This window comes from Acartia tonsa, chromosome 6 (assembly GCF_053477335.1).
Source record: "Acartia tonsa isolate MP-2025a chromosome 6, ASM5347733v1, whole genome shotgun sequence".
In the NCBI taxonomy this organism is placed as follows: Eukaryota; Metazoa; Arthropoda; class Copepoda; order Calanoida; family Acartiidae; genus Acartia; species Acartia tonsa.
Genome location: NC_137265.1, coordinates 29,166,613 through 29,188,227, shown reverse-complemented (window position 1 = coordinate 29,188,227; position 21,615 = coordinate 29,166,613). Strand labels below are relative to the sequence as shown.

At 31.1% G+C, this 21,615-nt stretch overlaps 1 protein-coding gene across 1 annotated transcript; it reads right to left on the bottom strand.

Moving 5' to 3' along the window:
• Positions 1 to 508: 508 nt before the first annotated feature.
• On the bottom strand, positions 509 to 21,071 carry LOC145323052 (phosrestin-2-like). Its single transcript, XM_080165438.1, has 18 exons — positions 20,984 to 21,071; positions 19,485 to 19,598; positions 18,883 to 18,946; positions 18,087 to 18,205; positions 17,136 to 17,197; positions 16,254 to 16,309; positions 15,236 to 15,366; positions 14,964 to 15,017; positions 14,537 to 14,590; positions 12,223 to 12,326; positions 9,133 to 9,194; positions 8,065 to 8,145; positions 7,683 to 7,796; positions 6,654 to 6,724; positions 4,567 to 4,618; positions 3,634 to 3,702; positions 3,254 to 3,377; positions 509 to 1,014 (listed from the first exon to the last, which is right to left on the bottom strand). The coding sequence occupies exons 1-18, from the start codon at positions 20,998 to 21,000 to the stop codon at positions 980 to 982; spliced, it is 1,383 nt and encodes a 460-aa protein (XP_080021564.1). The 5' UTR covers positions 21,001 to 21,071; the 3' UTR covers positions 509 to 979.
• Positions 21,072 to 21,615: the final 544 nt, after the last annotated feature.

Below are 21,615 nucleotides of genomic sequence, written 5' to 3'. Positions count from 1 at the left end.
ATTTGTATATCCATGAGAAAACATAAATTATCATAATAATAATAATAATATCAATAATAATAAATCCCAGAATAATCACAAAAATATCTACAAAATTTTCAAACGTATCATGAGTACTGTTCTCTATGATAAAGCTCTTCTTAATCATATAAAATAAGTTAATTTTAGGGACAGATACATTTTTTTAAATAAAGATTTTAAACATTAGATATTATTACCATAGCTGCTCTTTAACTAGTGTTCGTCACTCCGGTCAGTGAAGCCCAAGCTTTTTATCGGAAGGGGGGAAAATGAGGGATTTCAAAGGTTTGAGGAGGTTTTTTTTTGAGGGGGGTAATGTGGGGATCAAAGTTTGAGGGGGGTAGACACCTCTTTACCTCTACCTTTAAACGTCTATGGCTCTTGTCTACTAAAAACATGTTAAAAAGCATTGCTTGAAATTAAATAAGCCATCTTCCAAAATAGAATTATTTGTATTTTTTTTCTTATTTTAATTGTAATTTTGCTATTTTCTCACTACTACATAATTATCTTTTCTCTTCATTCACATAAAAAATATGTATCTGTACCTATTAATAAATACAACGATAAATTTCTTTCACTATCAACTTTCAATCACCTTCACACATTAAGATATTTACATTATAAAACAATTTTTAATATGTTTAAATTTTTTTGTCACAAAAAAAACAGAAAACCAAAAAATTAGAAACTAATTTAATAAAAAGTTTTTAAAAAAGAAATATAATAAGGAACAAATTAAATTTTAAAATTTTGATAAAAAAAAACAAAGCATATAGAAAAAAGACATTTTCTAGTATGATTTTATAGGAAAAGACCAGCCAAAAATCTAATTATGTTTTAGTTTATCTATTTACGTAAAACCACACAAAATATAATTTTTATCATTGATTAGAATCTGTGATAACAGAGCTGATCCGTAGTGGAAATGAAATTGTTTGTAGTATTGTATTACCAATTATACTTGGATCTTCTCATTTACACATTTCTTCTCTAAAAGTAAATAAAATTAGAAACTTATCTACAATCAACAGCTACTCTTTAGGGAAGTCAACCCTCTCATATTCAATTAAAGTTTTACAAATTAGAAAGTAAAAAAAGTTCATATGGGGATGGTTCTTTTTTCTAGGGGAGATTTCTCTGGATAGGATGGTGGACGTGGTATATAACCTCCACTTAAATAAAGTTTCACAGGATCTAGGAGAAGCTACATTGTAAAGGAGAGCCATATAAGTTTAGCAGTTAGACATCTAATGATTTTAGTAAGAGCAGGGAGAATGAATTAGTCCACAAATCATATAAATTAGAACTGCACAAAAAGGTTATGCAATCAAAAGGACTGTCTGTGTTACTACAAAATTGTATTATTACCTCAGATTTAAATCAAATCGCAAGGAATAGACGGCATACGATACTTTAGAATTATGAAAAACCACAAAAATTTTATTTAATGATTAATAACAATTATTAAAAGCATAAAAAACATGTTTGCTGAATCGCAAGGTCACACCCATGCTAAGAAAAATATTAATATTTTCATGGATGGTTGCATTCGAAAGCAACATTTTGTTACAGGGTGATTAAAAGTATTTCTTAATCTAATTGTAATTACTGGCTCTTATTTTAGGAATTTTGAAATTTCACCAAAAAATACAAAAAGTTCTTTAGAATTAACATTCACAGAAACACTTCCCCAAAGTTAGGGTGGATAAATTTGGAGGATTTTAAAAATCTTTTTGGAGCATTTTGATTTAAATTTGTATCCAATAAAATCAACGATAAATTATCTAAAGAAAAAGTGTATAATAGTTATTTATGTCATCGTATTATGGACAGCTTTACGCGGATATTGAAATAAAAAATTATACAATTGCAACTAGTTTTATAATTTCTTTTTCAATTTGCGTACAAAGTTGTCTGGGATACGATGCTATACATGATTTTTCAGTATGGCTGAGAACCCGATCCAATACTTGAAAATTTTTTATCAGCCTGTATTATTAATATTTATAATGTATGCTGTAGCTCATAACAAAAGAAGCCTAATGTAAACAAAAGATAATGCCCACATTACATAATACGTCCTTGTTATTTATATTCTAGGAAGGGAGAGGGAAAATGGGCGGCCTATTACACTAGTCTTCAAAGTTTTTATTAATGTTCATGGAGGAATAAATATAGTCTAGATGATGAATCATTTATTTGACAAAAAGGAAATAGTGTAGCAACAATTCGACCATATTAGTGGCTAGGGAATGTACACTTTTTGGTAATTATTTGACAAATACAAACATTAAAAAAAAAAACGAAAGTTTGAAGGTGCCAAAGCATTCGTCAGAACAAGTTATCAAAAGCTTTGTTAAAGTTAAAATACTAGAAATAATAACATTTATTTTTAAAACAGTGAATCATATAGAATAATTTCAAATGTCGATCAGAATGAATGAATTTCAATGAGTGGGCCGTAAAAATCTCACCAAAAAGAACCATTTACCCCAGTGCAGTGGTTAAATTAATTTTAAAACATGGATGACAACATATATAAACCTAGGTTCTACAAGTTCTAGCATTGTAGAGTATCAACACTTTTAATAGCGAAGAAACAAAATATAGAATAAAGAAAATCTTGTTCACTGTAAGGCGTCGAAACCGATTAATATCCACTGGACTAGAACCGGTTCTCAGCCATACTAAATTATCATTTATAGCAACGTATTACAAACAATTTTCCACGAATATAAAGAAAAACATAAAAATAATACCAGTTTTGTTATACTGGACCCCTTCGGCCCCTCGGGGCGAACAAAACTGGTTTTAATCATACAATTTTTCATTTTACCATCCGCGGAAATCTGTCTATTATACAATGCAATAACTAACTATTCTTAATAATGGTAAAAACATATTCTTTCTCCCATGAATGTCTCAAGGGAGCTCTAGTAATAATGCATAGTGTTTGCCTTTCTTGTAAAGACTTCTACTAAGCAAATTAGTTTTTCTCAGGTTTTTACATATTTTTAAAAAAAATCATTCTTCAAATTTTAAATGTAGAATAATTATAAGAAATTTTATAATACAAATCATCCAAGTTCTCTCATTCTTTGGATTAAAAAATGTAGGAACTTCTATTAAAACTTAATTAATTTGTTCTTTGGATTTTAAGGGACAAGACAATGGATACTGTTTGGACACGACTAGTTTGACCCATTCAATAATGATTTAATAAAATTACCTAAAGATTTTAATCCATGAAATGAGAGAACATGTTTATGAAACTTTGTGGACAGCTTTATTTTAGGGTCCAATGTTTCCTTCCTTCCTGGATTGTACAAACTATGTAGCAATGCCCAAACTTTCTACTAACAATTTTAATTTAAAAAAGTGGTAATTTTATCTATCATAATTCATATCAATCTTTTTATATTCAGTTTTTAGTCACTGAAAATTGGGTTTAGCCGAGTAAAATCGAGTAAGATCGAAATTTATCCTCGAAGCCAACAGATTCAAACATTATTTAGGATTTTTGTAAAGTTGTTTTTACTGTCAAGATAAAAAATCATTGAAACAGAAATATTAGAAATAATTAAAAATGATTTAACGAAAATGCCTGACCCTGAGAGTTTCCATCCTGAGAGCATCCTGAGGTTCTCCAGTTTCAACGTCAGTTTCTTCCTCATCATCCTAGGCAAATGGAGATATGGAAAGTGTAATGTGTGACGTCATAAAAATACGTCTAAAATGAAGGAAGAGAGAAGAAGTGGGGATGGAAACCCCATAAGAAAGAGATGGATTTAGACGTATTTTTATGACGTCACACATGACACTTTCCGTATCTCCTAAGTAGATCTTATATCAAGGTTTAACGATAATTTAAACTATTATACCAGGATAACAGGATCTGAGTCTGTCTTTATGTTCAGAAGAATCTCACTAACTGCTGAAACGATATGGTTCTTCTTTAAAGTGTTGCTCTCATAGGTCAGGTTTATTACTATTTTGTGGGAGGGTACCATCAACCATTCACCTTTACAAATAAAATCCCCCTCCCCCCCTTAAAAAATAATTATACTTTTTTCAAAACCTAAAATTAACTCCTCCCCCCCCCCCTCCCCCCTGTCTAGGTGCAAAGCTGATAGTAAACTTGAAAAAGGGAAAGACCGCACAGTCACCTTAAATTGTAGTTTCTAAAAGAAAACCCCCCAAAAATAGAGGTACTATTTCAAGGAGCCATTTCTTTGGGGTGAGTGCAAATTCCCTCCCTAAAAATAAATGAAAATCTTGCCAGGTCTGTTAGAAGCCTAATTGTAATTTTAGCTATATTGGTCAAGCCATTAGCGAGATCTTTACAAACATACAGGAAGTTAGACAAGACATTCTGTAAAATGACTAAATGTCTATGATCAAACCAGGACCTAAATATGTACATTTTCTCTAAATTTGTAGACTCCTTCTGTTCAGTGGACAACGAGATCTCAACGAACAAACCAAAAAGCTTACTACTTTATATTATTAGACAAGTAAAACCAAAATACAACATTATTCTACCTTATCATTGTATTGAATTGTATCTGCTTTCATCATTTTTCTCATATCAGGCCTACAACAAATTATAATATCAATATCTATTATACAGGGTGTTTTTTTTAATGGAACAAAAGTATTGCTTAATATAACCCACTTGCCATTGACAGAAATTAATAATCTATATCTTAATTTCTTCATTGGGTTGGGGCATTTTGTATAAGAAAAAAATATTTAGCTATTTTCAACAAATTATGCCTTAAAAACCGGTTTTTTCAAAGTACCTAATTTTGGAAGATTTTTGGATCATGACCAATTTAAAGAGTGTGCAAAAATGTGTACATTTTAAAAATTCAAATTGCGCGGCTTGTGTTAATAGTAGAAAAATGTTATGCATACCGTTAGAATTGTCATAAACTTTAGTTTTTGGAATATATATATTTTATTCATGCAATTTGTAGTATACGTAGCTACGTTGGAAAATGTGAGAAAGGTTGAAAAATGTTATGCATATCGTTAGAATCGTCATAAACTCTATTTTTTGGGTGTTTAAGAACTATTCCTGTGCTACGTATAGTTTAGGAGCTACGTGGTAAAATGTCCCAACTTACTTAAAACTTTTCAACCTTTCTCACATTTTCCAACGTAGCTACGTATACTACAAATTGCATGAATAAGATACATACATTCCAAAAACTAGAGTTTATGACAATTCTAACGGTATGCATAACATTTTTCTACTATTAACACAAGCCACACAATTTGATTTTTAAAAATGTACGCATTTTTGCACACTCTTTAAATTGGTCATGATCCAAAAATCTTCCAAAAATAGGTACTTTGAAAAAACCGGTTTTTAAGGCATAATTTGTTGAAAATCGCTAAATATTTTTTTCTTATACAAAATGCCCCAACCAAATGAAGAAATTAAGATATAGATTATTAAAGGAAGCCTGCAAGAAATACCACGCTTTAACTGCTGAAAGACTGCCACAAGTAGACCAAATACCCCAAATTTGAAGCCTTCAGCTTCTATAACAAAACAGTTCTAGGCATTTTAAAATGACATTTTATGTACAATGAAAATTTTGAAAGAATTCAATGCTCATGTTGAAAACTTTCAAATTAAACTACGTAGCCTAGAAACAAAATTATAAGCTTATTTTTGTCATAAATTTAGGTTTCCAGTAACTAATTATATTTTTACAATAAAAATACACATTTTTATAGTCAAAATCATTAAAAAAAAATAAGTTTAACTTGTGTTGTACCGAGTGTACTGTAGCCAATCAGAAGGCTGAATCAGCTTAACAACCAATCACAGCTGAGATTGTATTAGTTTCCCCCTTTGTTTCCGCTATGATTTTCGTTTAAAAATGCAATTTAAATCGAATTTTTTTCATACATTTTTACTATTGAATGTGGTGTTTTTATTGTAGAAATGTAATCAGTTACCGGCAATCTAATTTTCTGACAAAGATAAGGTTATAATTTTGTGTCTAGGCGACGTAATTTAATATTGTTTTTTTCTTTTATGAGCATTGGAAGTCTTTCAAAAATTTCATTGTACATAAAATGCTATTTTGAAATGCCTAGAACTTTTTTGTTATTGAAGCTGAAGGCCTAAAATTTGGGGTATTGGGTCTACTTGTGGCAGTCTTTCAGCAGTTAAAGCGTGGTATTTCTTGCAGGCGTCCTTTAATTTCTGTCAATGGCAAGTGGTTATATTAAGCAATACTTTTGTTCCATTAAAAAAAAACCCTGTACAACTTTTATAAAATATTTTGTTATTTTCTGCTATAACTCTCAGGATAAAATTAGTTATTTAAAAAAATATGATTCTTGAATATTATGGCACAAAATTTTTTTTAGAAAATATACATCTAAAAGATTTGTTACTTTAATTAGTTTGTATTATGCCTTTAATTTTATTTGTTCAAGTTATTTTCTACTAATGTTCCTTTAAGATTGTTTAATTTTGCTCTTATTTTGATAACAATTATTACATAATATTATTTACACACTGAAAATAGTAAACTTTGCTAAATGATGCTTATTATTGTTTACCAGAAAAGTTTTTCTATAGTTGAATTATCCCCCCTAAAACTTACTTTGGATGCATGAGAACAAATGGAAGCTCTGCAGTAAGCTCTCCTCCAATGGCTCCAAGCATCAATTTTACCTTAAAATCAATAAATTATTAAAACACTATAAAAATACCTTAATAATAATTCAGGAGATTGAGTCAAATGTGGATTCAGATTTTTTAGTAGACCCAAGGGGACATACAGTCTTCCAATAACGGATATAATATTACTTGGATGTTACACCAGATTATCGATTATCATGTTTTCTAATAAAGGAACTTGCGGCGGGCTAAAATAACAATATCTCCAATTCACCCCCCTTTACCCAATCCTCTCCCCTACTACTGGGTGAATAATAAATGAGTTCCATGTTAGCAACCTAATTTGGCGACAATTATTCCCCTATCATGATATCCACGTTTATTCAAATCCATTATTACAATCCAAATTTTGCTGACCCTTTGCTTACACAACTTTCTTTACAGTAACATTTTAAAACTTTTTAGTTATGACTTGGTTTTAGCCAAGATTAAAATTATCACCTTTACAACCAATTATACTATCTTCAAACTTATTTTGAATTTTCTAACTTAATATAAAGATTCTTTTTTTAGAAAAGCTTAATTCTATGAACAGATTTTAAAGTTCTTATTTTGAAATACTGAAGTATTATTTAAAACTTTATCAAATTCCTCAAATGTAATCTTATTTTTGGAATTATTCTGATATTTTCTCACAACTTTTCTTAGTTAAACATACTTTGAAAAGAAGATTACCAGGTTATTTGGAATTTAGATTCTTTATTTACAGAATGGTGAAGGATAATATATACAGCACTAGAACAATATGATAAAAAAGGGATCTCTGTCTGTCTGTTCCTAGAAAATCGCCCCTAGAAAAAATTAACTTCCCCCCAATTTTTAAAATTTTCTTTTTAATTTTAAACCACAAACAAAAGTGAGTAGGGGCCGACTTCGGGGGGGGGGGGAAGTCCACCCCCTCAAGACCACCAGGGGCGCAACCGCCATTTAAAGATAATTTAAAATATTTTACCTTGACAGAGTAAGAGACAACTAGTCCAAAGATATCCCTATTATTTTCATCAGCAAGAAGAGTGGAGCTAGCTAGATGAGCATCATCCCCCTTCAGGCGTCCATCTATGGCAACCTAAACATAAATAATGTTTCATTGTGATATATATAATTTAAAAATTTTAAATCTCTAATGTTTTTTTAATGGAATACATTGCATTTATGAAAAAGATTTTATGGATCTAAAAACTAAATATTTAATAATTCCTAATGAGGAGTAGTTTGATTAAAGGGAATTTGAAATTGAGTTTACAGGGATAGGTAGTTTTTAAGCCTTTATGAGAATTCCCTTTATCAAAAACTTGTTGATTTTATTATTGTTTTTATTCTAGTATCTTACTTACCCCATATCTGCCAGTGGCTTTGATGGATGGAACAAGGTTAATTTGTTTCTGTAGAGAAGATCCAGGGACCACAGGGCATCCCTAGTAAATAAAAAGAATATTTGTTTCTGTAGTGAAGATCCAGGGACCAAAGGGCATCCCTAGTGATAATATAGATTATTTGTTTCTATAGTGAAGTTCCAGGGACCACACGGCATCCCTAGAGAAAATAAAAATTATTTGTTTCTATAGTGAAGATCCAGGGACCAAAGGGCATCCCTAGTGAATATAAAGATTATTTGTTTCTATAGTGAAGATCCAGGGACCAAAGGGCATCCCTAGTGAATATAAAGAATGTTTGTTTCTGTAGTGAAGATCCAGGGACCACACGGCAATCCTAGTGAGTGAATATTTGTTTCTGTAGTGAAGATCCAGGGACCAAAGAACATCCCTAGTGAATGTAAAGATTATTTGTTTCTATAGTGAAGATCCAGGGACCACAGGGCATCCCTAGTGAATATAAAGAATGTTTGTTTCTGTAGTGAAGATCCAGGGACCACACGGCATCCCTAGTGAATGAATATTTGTTTCTGTAGTGAAGATCCAGGGACCAAAGGGCATCCCTAGTGAATATAAAGATTATTTGTTTCTATAGTGAAGATCCAGGGACCACAGGGCATCCCTGGTGAAAATAAAGAATATTTATTTTTATAAAGAAGATCCAGGGACCAAAGGGCATCCCTAGTGAATATATAGATTATTTGTTTCTATAGTGAAGATCCAGGGACTACAGGGCATCCCTGGTGAAAATAAAGAATATTTGTTTCTATAGTAAAGATCCAGGGACCAAAGGGTATCCCTAGTGAAAATTAAGATTATTTGTTTCTGTAGTGAAGATCCAGGGACCACATGAATGTGATGAAAAGTAATGAAGCGCTGGAAAGTGTCATATGTGACGTAATAAAAAAAACTTATAAATCCTTAAATCTCTTTTTAGGGGTTACCTTTCTCCCTCTCCTCTCGTCCCTCCTTTTAGACGTATTTCTATGATGTCACACATGACACTTTCCAGCACTTCGAATTAGATACCTCTGTGGTCTCAACTGAAGCAATCTTGGCAACATGGTGGCCACCAGAGAACATGGCAACATCTGGCATCAAATCATACAATTTTATAAAATGTTCGTTTGTCTTACTTTCTAGTTTGTTCTGCTTCCATTTTATGGATGTTGTTATTTTTCTAGTATAATACGGTAATAGTTATTTCTCGTATCGTATTATAAACGGCTTTCCGCGGATATAGAATGTACAATTATAAGATTAAAACTAGTTTTTTAGCCCCGTGGTGCCGAAGGCACCGGCTAAAAAAACTAGTATTAATCTTATGATTGTACATTTCTATATTCGTAGAAAACTGGATATAATACGATGCTAGACATAGTTTTTTCGTATTCATGAGAACCGGTTCCTATCCACCGGATTCAAATGAATACGAGAAAATGAAAAAACTAGTTTTAATCTTATAATTGTACATTCTATATCCGCGGAAAGCCGTTTATAATACGATACGAAAAATAACTATAATAAGAAATGAATATCTATTAATTTATCTAAAAATAATAATCCTCATTTTGTCAACTTCTCAATTTCCTGATCATCTACTATTTTAAACACAAAAAAACGTGTTTTATAAAACTTTCTTCTTCTGACTATTTCTGCAATTTGAAGCAGCTTGTGGTGCCATAAAAATGACGTCAAAGTTAAAGATTCTGAACCTTATCTCACAAAAATTCTTATATTAAAAAGAAAAATCTACAAGTAATCCAATACTTCTGAAAGCCTTTAGCAACCAACTTGATTCATAGAATTATTTTTCTTTCATTATTGCTATTTGAGATGATAAATCCATGTTTCTGGGTGTATTAATTAACAACAATAATGGAAACTTGTGTTTGCTAATTTCTTTCTTATTCACAAAAGTTTCTATTAATTAAAGATTAAGGGATAAGTCTTATGTGAAAAGTTCCCTGTGTATTTTGGGTGAAAAAAGGGTTGTATATTAATTAAACCGGCATTGTAACATGGAGCACTAGAAAATTAGCTTTAACATTAAATTGGTTATTTACTTTGGAGGATTTTTTCTCTGAATGTTTTGAAATCGAAGATTTTTTCTCATTGTTTTTGCTTCAATTTTTTAACCTTAGGTTAAACACTATCAATGTTCCCTCTCACCCTGCTGTTAATTAATGCACTACATATAAACATGCACAAATAATTTAACAAAGCTTGACAAAATTGCTTTGACATCCATTGGATCAATGTTGACCCTCAGCCAGTTCTAAAGTTTTAATAAGACATAATAAAACTGTTTACGGTTAAAACTCAGAAAGTGAAATAATGAATTTTTATGAAAAATGAAAATAATCAATAGTTATTTGATAACAAAAGATCAAGAAAAATTTAAAAAATATATCATTAAACAATGTACATACAAAAACACATACAAACAAACTTATTTCAAATATTGTTCGATGAAAAATAATATTTAAAAATAATGGGACTAAACAAAAATCTACCTATGGGTATGGGTGTTCCACTACCAGTATTAAAGGATTCCACTTTAAAGTTTTAAACAAAAGTTTACTTTTAGGAGCTGCTACTTTACAAGTAACTTATTTTACACTTTTATCTTTTTTTATTTTTCTGTTAGGACTATAGAAATAGATAGCCGAATTTTAAATTCAGCACCTGTAAACCCGCATATTTCCAGTTAAACTAGGAAGTACCGCATTGGCATCCAATTTTACCTTACCATGTAAGGGGGGGATTCAACTTCAATCTTTAGGTGATCAGCTAGAGAATCCAGAGCATCTTTCGCTCGTAATGGGATGCGATACTTAAACACACAAGGATATAAGGTTAAGAAACATCCAACAGACATCAAACCCTTTCATTGTTCAAACAAATTCTGAGAAGTCCTGGCTGTGCATGGTAATGACTTGCACCTCTTTTTGGGTCAAGGTATTCTCCCTACTCTAACTTATGTCGTGCACCTGACATAACAGCAGTAGGAAACGTTTTAGTTGATATTAGTTGAATTTAGTAGTACATGATTTTTTTAGTATGGCTAAGAACCGGTTCTAAGCCAATGGATATTAATCGGCTTAGAAGCCATACTGGAAAAACTTTTCCTCTTATGATAATGATATAGTCAAATATTATCATTAGATTATATAACTGTTTGGGATCAAATAAGCTTTACTTTACATCCCATAAATGGATCTAACTTGAATGAAGCACAATATTCAAATTACCTGTAATTTAAACTAGTGCATTATTTCTTTAATAAGATAAACTGTATATTTTTAAAAGATACTTTTTTAAAATGTAAATAATATTTTGTTGTTGTATTTTAATATAATAACAGCAGACAAGTTTAACATGAAACTGCGGCAAAACTTTGATCTGTCTTCTATTTGGAATTAAGAAAAGATTCTAAACATTTTCAAATTTTGAAATCATCTGTTTTCTTTGTGGATTTAAGGATTTATTTTGCAAATACTAAAGATTATACAGGCGGAATATATAGAGGAAACATATATGTTGTTCCAATTTTTTCAATTAATTAAAATTAATTATTGCTATGACAAAAATAATGGTATAATTCGAAAAAGATATGGAGCTAAAAAGATAAAATACAGTGCAGGTGTCTTAAAGGACAATGCAAAATTATTATTTTTCGTGAAACTTTGCATGGTGATTCCTGAAGTAGTTAGGTACGATATAGAAAGCGTAGCAACTTTATAATCATTACCAGAATGTCCGTACGTCCATTTTAAACATGTTGATTTTTTACTTTTTTAACAACAAATTTTTATGGGATCTAATTATCCGATTGTTCAGATTTTTGGTATAATGATTCCTGGGACAACAAAGTACAATATTATAAGCAAATCAACTCCATAATCAAGTCCTAACAAAGCATTTGAAAATAATTTACTCTAAATTTTAATATGTTAATCTAATTTATGTTGTATTTAACGCTGTCCTTACTTAGCTTCTTGTTTTTTCTTGCTTACCACCTGTAAAATTTGTAATTCAGCTACAGCTAAACCGTCTTATATCAGTCAAAATGGTTTGTTCAATTGCTTTAACGTAAAATTGTATGATTTTTCCTGCCTACGCATTGGACCACAGATACAATAATCTTCTTCACTGTCTTACTACTGTTGTTCTTGATACACATTGATACATTCATAGTATCTCCATGATGATACAGTTGTCTAGATACATAGATACAAATATAGATACATTCATAGTATCTCAATTATGATATAGTTATCTAGATGCACAGATACATATATAGATACATTCATAGTATCTCCAAGACGATATAGTTGTCTAGATACATAGATACATATATAGATACATTCATAGTATCTCCATGATGATACAGTTGGATAGATACATGCAGGGTGCGGCACATAAATCTGGACGTTTTTTAAACGGCCATAGCATCAAAATTGCTTGACCAATCAGAACGTTTGACCCAACTATAAAAAGCTTAGGTAATGACCTTTTAGCACAAAAAAAATCTTTGGACGAAGATGGACGTTTACAACAAGCTGGCCGCGCATATGTACATCAAGGCAGATTCCAAATGCGCCGGTGTGGTTTAATCTGGATTCGCGACTAGGGCCTACTGAATCTGACTAAATCTGTAGGTGAGGTAGAGTTATGAAACTTGCTGGGGATACTATTAGATACATAGGTAAGGCACTAGAAAAGACTAGAGCTCTCTATCTGAAATGGCTTGGCCGTAGTACTCCAGCAAAGTTAAACGTGGCAGATTTTGAGATGTAAAAAACGTCAAAAATCGTGAAAATTTCTCTGTTCTTTACCCATATTCTCTGTTCTTTCAGGGACCCATATTGAACTTTAAAACTCATTATAGACTATGGGTTGCGCTGACAACCAGGGGCGTCCAAGCTTTTTATTTTGGGTTGGGGGGGGGGGGGGGGAATTTTCAGCGCGCTTCAAGCGCCATTTAACCCACCCCCCTAAACATTTTTACCCCGGGGGTAAAATTTGCTTGGGGCGGCCATTTTTTGGAATAATCTAATAGTCATATTAGTCTCAGTTTTTAAAATTCAATAAAATCTTTAAAATTGACGATTTTATGTTTATTTGTTTAAAAATTAGAATTTGTCCGGATTTTTGTGCCACACCCTGTATATAGATACATTCATAGTATCTCCATGATGATACAGTTGTCTAGATATATAGATATATTCTTATTCATAGTATCTCCATTACAATATAGTTGTCTAGATATATAGTTACATTCATAGTATCTCCATGATGATACAGTTGTCTAGATATATAGATATATTCTTATTCATAGTATCTCCATTACAATATAGTTGTCTAGATATATAGATACATTCATAGTATCTCCATGATGATACAGTTGTCTAGATATATAGATATATTCTTATTCATAGTATCTCCATTACAATATAGTTGTCTAGATATATAGATACATTCATAGTATCTCCATGATGATACAGTTGTCTAGATATATAGATATATTCTTATTCATAGTATCTCCATTACAATATAGTTGTCTAGATATATAGATACATTCATAGTATCTCCATGATGATACAGTTGTCTAGATATATAGATATATTCTTATTCATAGTATCTCCATTACAATATAGTTGTCTAGATATATAGATACATTCATAGTATCTCCATGATGATACAGTTGTCTAGATATATATACATTCATAGTATCTCCATTACGATATAGTTGTCTAGATACATAGTTTCATATATAGATACATTCAAAGTATCTCCAAGACAATATAGTTGTCTAGATACATATATAGATACATTCATAGAATCTCCATTACAATATAGTTGTCTAGATACATAGATACATATAAATACATACCATACAGAATAGAAATACAAAAAGGAATAATAACAAAGAGATAGTTGTAAGAGTGTAACTAAAATAAAGACGGAAGTACATACAAACAAACCTAACTATAGAGTAGCTGCATTATAAAGTAAAGATTCATACCAAAAAATATTGTAAAACGGGAAAAGTTATAAATTTTCATATTTCTATGGCTTGAAAGATATGGATTTATTGAATTATTGGTAAATAGAGACAGTGCAGATATAATAGGAAAATTAGATTTTGAAAAAAGGAAGAAATATTATCAAATCTATGTAAAACAGACAAAAAAAGAACTGAGGTGATTTCTGGAAAAAAAACAAGTATCGCTGAATAAATCACTAAAATTATTTTAGTAAAAATCTTTCAAAATCGTGTCAAAAAACCTCTCATAATTGGAGGAAAAATATTAATAACCCTTTAATTATTTTAGAACCCTTTGACATCTTTAACTCAACAAAAATTAATGGCTTTACAACATAATCACAAACAAAAAATATAAATTGATAAGATTTTCAAACTTACTTGTTCAAAGTAGCTTCAAGCTCCAATTCTCCTGGTGATAAAGCAAAATCCTTCCTGAAACAAAATATAAGTAAAAAATTAAAAATAATAACTTGATAAGTTGAAACTACACTGACTCTAAGATTTGAAGAAAACTATTTTAGTTAAAACATTAATAGGAGCATTAATCTCTTGTTAATAACTATAAAAAATATTTTAAAATCTGTTAAATGGTGTTTGGAAAAGAGAGATATATGTAAATTCTCTTATTCGTTATTCTTAAAACGTTATGGTCTTCTAATAAACAAAATTTTATTTTGTTTAATCTAATTAGGTTTGTACAATAATTTATTTTCATTTCCTTATCCCTGAAGATCCCTGGGTATAAAGCCTACAAAGAGAAAAATACAGCGAAAATCCTCTATAGTTTGATATGTTATAGATATACCTGACAACAGTGCAGGGCTGACGGCCAGGCTTGGTTGGAGCAAACTGTATTTTCCTAAATAAGAAAACTTTTAATTGGGACCACAGAGTAGATGAGCTTCAAAAAATTTTTCATAAAATATTTTAGATTTTGTGGTGATTACTAAACCTACTAGACATAATACAAAAGTACCATCTGACCCTATGAATAGGTCTTAAAGGTAATTTGGTCTTAATCTTTTTTTTATATATAGATTGTTAATGCTCGATTTTTTCAAATGTAATTAAATTTACCTAATAGCCATATTTACTTGAGAAAACCTCTCTGGTTCAGTGGCACTTGAAATCTGAAAAAGATATGAACAATTACAGAAATTTTTGAGGATATATTTTTCCAATTGATATATTAATACTTGGAAGTTGCACTAAATTTGCATTTACTCTGGTAAAGTAATACTCTCTACCCCCATCCACCACAATTTCCCAATCCAGCCTCCTCCTTCTGGATGAACGAACTGACCAACAAATTAGGTCCTTATAAGCAAGCTAAATTGACGACAAATTTTCTCCGGGCAATATATTCACATATATCCCTAATCCATTGTTTGAACGTAGAAAGTGACGTAATAAGAAAGTAACAGTGTGGTTTTGTTATATTCAAATATCCCAAATAATAGATACTAAATTAAACCCTAAAAGTTACTATTATGTATAATGTATATTATAATCTGGGAGTATCAAAGTTAGTTTATAATTTAATTACAGGATTAAAAGTTTAATTTAAACTGCTTGATGAAAACCACATATTTTATGATTATCATACCAATCAAGAAATATTTCAAGATTAATTTTAGCTGTGCTTTGCCTAGGAAATTTTTGTTCTTAAAATATCTAACTTTGTAAATATGGAAAGGCCAATTTAAGTGTAATTACTAAAATCAAATAAATATTATCTTACCGTTCCTCTAAATTAACAGAGTCAATTTAAACATATATATTCATAAATAACCACATTTAAACGCCCTTTATCATAGTTCAAATTTTTTATAGACTTTACAATTTAATACAGGTGTGGAAGAGGTTGAAACAATATACTAAAACCATCATAAGAAAGTCTTTTTTTATTTTTTCCCTTAAAAGTAACAATAAATTAGAATTATGTTTATTATTCTGTATGGAAAAAGTTTGAAAAATAAGTAAGAGAAGATTATTAATGAAACAAATTTAAATATGTGAAAGTAACACTCTGACCGACAAACATACATGTTGAGTAGGTTTTCTAAAATCAAATATATGTTTAATTATTCCTGACATAGTACTCCACTCCACATGGTTCTCCCATATCGTCTGAGGTCATTGTCAGGCTTACTAAAACAAATTTTAGGTTAAAATTTAACATTTTTTTAGATTTGAAACACTAGAAAGGGTAAGTGATGGGTATTTGAATAGAAGGAGAAAGGAATAGAGGCAGGAAGCCTAGGGGAAGTTATATGAAAGTTAAGAATAGTTATTTCTCGCATCGTATTATAAACAGCTTTCCGCGGATATAGAATGTACAATTATGAGATTAAAACCAGTTTTTCAGCCCCGAGGTGCCGAAGGCACCGGTTAAAAACAACTGGTTTTAATCTTATGATTGTACATTTCTATATTGGTAGAAAACTGGATATAATACGATGCTAGACATAGTTTTGCGTATGGATGAGAACCGGTTCCTATCCACCGGATTTGAATGAATACGAGAAAAGTGATTTATCAGTTGACATGACAGACAGACAGACACGAACACGAATAGAGTAGCTTCCCTACTAAAAGTCAAAATGGCAACGCAATATTGAAAGCTTATTGTTGAAGTAAACAATAATAATAATTATTATTTTAAAATTTTTGTTTAAAAAAATTGTTAGAATTTTGTTTCCTAGACCAAAATATTGGGTCTAAGAAAAGGCGTGCCATGATTTGGGTTAAGGGGAAGGGGGTTAAAAAAGTAATAATTCTTTTTGCACACTCCTGCAAGTTTTAGTGAAGTATACCCTTAGTTATTGGAGTCAATGATTGGATCTGGATTAGATTGGGTAAATGTTTTCTCAAATAATTTAACAATGGAGTAATTTTTTATTTTGATTTTAGAGTAGGTATAAGGTAAGATTCGTCATCTGTTGTCCTGTCCCTGTATTCTTTTCTTGCTATTTACCTGATGTTGGGGAATGTTGAGGAAAGTCCAAGTGGAAGGGGAAAGAGTTCTTTCCAAGTTTGCTGAAATATGAATTTAGTTTAATTAGTTTCCAACAGGTGGCTCTAGGGTCATGTGAATATTTTTTTAACAAATATTTATTTTTTGTGTGTTTTATTTTTGTAACAAATTATATGATGTTCAACACGGCAAAGAATTTTTCTCAATATGTGTTAAAATAAAATGTGTGAAAACAAAATAAAAATGTTCAAGATAAAAAAATTTGAGAAAAGAATAGAAAGTTGATTAGTGTAATCAAGACAAGTAATCCAAGATTTTCCTCTAATACTTCATACACCCAAAGTTTATTTCTCTTATTTCTTTGCCAGAGCTACTCTTACGTTTGTATTTGATGTAGGTTTAGACCTATATTTCAAAATAATTCTAAAAAGGGAGATTGGGGTTGTTATTTGTTTGATTTTTAATTTAGGTCATATTACGTCTGGTTACAATGGGTAACAGGTGGCCCCACAAGGTTTTGGTACTGCAGGCAAAGGCCTTGCTGGGTTAAGGTCACCAACAAGATAAGGTGAATTATCTCTCCTGAGGTGAATTTTTAAAAAAACTTTTGCCCCACTGAAATCAGTTTGCCCCACTAAAATTTTAGTGAGGCAAAATTATCCCCTCTAAATTTTTAGTTTGCCTCACTGATTTTAGTGGGGCAAAAGTTTTTTAAGAATTCACCTCTGGAGTCTTGTAGGTCTTTGGTAAGGTATTTACCTGAGTAATCTCTCCTAGAGCCTGGTAAGTGCTGGGTAAGGTATTTTTCTGAGTAATCTCTCATGGAGCCTGGTAAGTTCTGGGTAAGGTATTTACGTGAGTAATCTCTCATGGAGCCTGGTAGGTGCTAGGTAAGGTATTTACCTGAGTAATCTCTCATGGAGCCTGGTAAGTTCTGGGTAAGGTATTTACCTGAGTAATCTCTCCTGGAGCCTGGTAGGTGCTGGGTAAGGTTCCTCACCATGTGGGAAAAGAACAATCTCACATAGAGTTAACTCTTTCTTAAATGACAATCCCATAGTTTCATCTTCCTAAACATTAAAAAAAATAATTGCTTAATATATCTTTCATTTTCCTTAAAACGTCTAAAAACTGTTCAGGGATTGATTGCCACAGGAAAAAATCTACAGATATCCTTCTCCTACCCAATAAAAGTATTTTTTTTTTCATTTTCATATAAAGATTTTTATTGTTTGATCACTTTCATTTTGCAAAGCTAGTGGTGGTGCAGCTTAAAGTATTTAGATATTTAAAAGCTTTAATATAAATATGTTTTTTTATCCATTATAAATGAAATAAATTTAAAAAATATTAAACATTAATATTTGTTTAATAAAACTAATGTTGATTTGTCAAACCCCGCAAGTGCAATGACTAAATTAATCCTATAGTATGTGTGCTCTAACTTTATAATCCATGTAAATGATTTTTATTTTAATTATACAACCCTATTGATATTAAATTCTTTAACATGTATCATTATGTTCATTTGGGATATTTGGCATAAATGTACCAAATGATTAACATCGTTTTAGACTAATTCAAATGTTGTATTAAACTTGCTAAATTTAGAAACTTTAATGAAAACAAAACAATATTTTAAAACAAAAATCATTGTTTAAAAAAGTATACATGCATGCAGATATGAATAATAAGGCTTTGTAGAATTATCGTAGAATGTTAAAACTTGTAATTGAAAAACATTTACCTCTCTGCCATATCTGAAAGCACAGACCAATTGAACTGTTACTCTCTTGTCATTAATAAACTCCCTAAAAAGTATTATAAGATATTTCATCTATTAAACAATCAATCAGTCTATTGATCTACCTAGCAATCAATCAATTGGTTAATCAATCCAATAATTAATCTATCAATCTAACAATTTATCAATCTAGCAACCAATCTCTCCATCAATATATCAATCAATCAATCAACTGATCAATCTACAAATCCTTGAATCTATCTATGTCTATACCTGTCCACATGAAGTACTCCATCAATAGGATCAGAACCAGTCACGTGATCGATGTAATCTCTCCTGCCCAGGTATACAGTTACGCTGGCTGTCTATCTATCTATGTCTATACCTGTCCACATGAAGTACTCCATCAATAGGATCAGAACCAGTCACGTGATCGATGTAATCTCTCCTGCCCAGGTATACAGTTACGCTGGCTGTCTATCTATCTATGTCTATACCTGTCCACATGAAGTACTCCATCAATAGGATCAGAACCAGTCACATGATCAATATAATCCCTCCTGCCCAGGTATACAGTGACCCTGGCTATCTATCTATGTCTATACCTGTCCACATGGAGTACTCCATCAATAGGATCAGAACCAGTCACGTGATCGATGTAATCTCTCCTGCCCAGGTATACAGTGACCCGATTGTCAGCAGACGCTTTCTTGAAAACTCTGCAAACAAACAAGTTTTAGGTAATACAGTTAATGGGTTCAAATCTCAGCCTAAATGGCGTCAATAAAAAAGTCACACATACAGTATACATACATTCTAATTAACCAATAGTAAAATGAATACTGGTCTACCATTGGTCATTTGTATTGTATGACATCATTTTTTAGGCACTATAAGCTACTTCTTCTGTAGCATATTTCAGGCGCTTTTTTATCGATACAGTTCACATACCTTAATAATACATTCTTCCAATAAAGCACAATTTTATTTTGTTTGTAGTGTTATTTTCGTATTTCTCATGTCATATGTCCAAGTGACGTCATAAATGCAATTTTAACTTGTACGACTTCTCTTTAATTTAAGAAGATTTTCTTATAAACTAAGGATAGAAGGGTAGCTACTCCATAATAAAGTTTGTTCATACTCTGTATGTCCTTTACTGTCAAGACATACGATTAAACGTGAATTAACACATCATTTACTAAATAAATTATGATAGTTATCTATTTCTAATTGTTATTGCTATGCTACATTTATGTTCTTTCACAAATCTATTTCGCAAAAACCAAAGTCAATCATATGTATGTACATAACTGTCCTTTATTTTAGGATAAAAAACGTTTCAATCAAAATTAAGGCTTTAGAATCTTATAATTCATCAAAAAATGATTTTTCACAAATTTACACATCTAATCAAGCATTTTACATGTGGAAATAATTTAATAATAAGAAGAAACAGCCCACATTCCTCTTTTTTTTACAGTTTAAGATGGATATCTCCCAAAGTGCCTAGTCGAGCTCAAAAACTACCTTAGCCCTTATGTTGAAATAGATCGAAAATAAGGGCGAAGTAGGTATTCATTCATGTGTTTGTTTGTTTTTACTTTAGTCAGGTTATTTGGTCTATTTGGTAACAAAATGGTGTGTTTTAAAAATTATTACAGGGGGGGGGAGTAACTAAAAGTGGTCACTGACTAAATAAAAAGGATGACAACATCCATAAAAGCGAATGTTTATGGACATACTTACATTTTTAGGACTTGATTATAGAGTTTCTTCGATTATAATATTTTTTTGTCCCAGGAATCAATATACCAAAAATCAGATCAATCGGATAATTAGACCAGATAAAAATTTGTTGTTAAAGGAGGAAAAAGATCAACATGTTTTAAATGGACGTACGGACATTCTGTTGATACTTATAGAGTTGCTACGCTTCCTAAATCGTGCCTAACTACTAAAGGAATCACCATGCAAAGTTTGAAATCTATAGGACAATTCTAACATGCCTAAATTAACGAAAAATGCTATCCGTTAAGTTCCGGACGTACGAACGGACTGACACTAATTATAGAAAAGTTTCCCTTTTAAAAAAATAAAAGACCTGAAAGTAACAGTCATGTTGGATAAATGGTTGAATCTGTAAGACTGAATAATAATAAGCAGGGCAAATCTTCCGAACAACCACCACCACCAGCTACATACATGGCATTTGCAGGGCTTCAAACACGTGAACACAAGGACAATGGACAGAGATATGTTATCAGGGAGGGATATTTCATCTTAAGAAAAAAAATTGCTTGAACTTTTCTGCCAGCAAAATATGACAGTTTTACATACAATAAATAAACACATCATTTCGGGCAACTTTTTTGAGCTAAGGAATAAGAGTGGTTAAACTTTGTTTACCAGTGTAGTTACAGTCTTATGTCCCCTTCCTATGGATGTATATCTAAAAATTAAATGAAGAACTATTCTTATCCCTTTTATAAATCTCAAGGAGACGTGACCCACACTCTTAAGAAAAAACACTTAATGCCACTTACACATTAATTTGTTTTATTCTTGTATCCTGCTCGAAAAGTTTTAGTATGTAACATAAATAAATAAGACTTCAAACGGTTATGACACGCAAATATGAATATAAAGCATTTACATTCAGCTTATACCATGAACGAAATTAATTCGAAAAAAATCACGAAACCTATACGTTGTTTTCAGCTGTCGTTGGGGGGC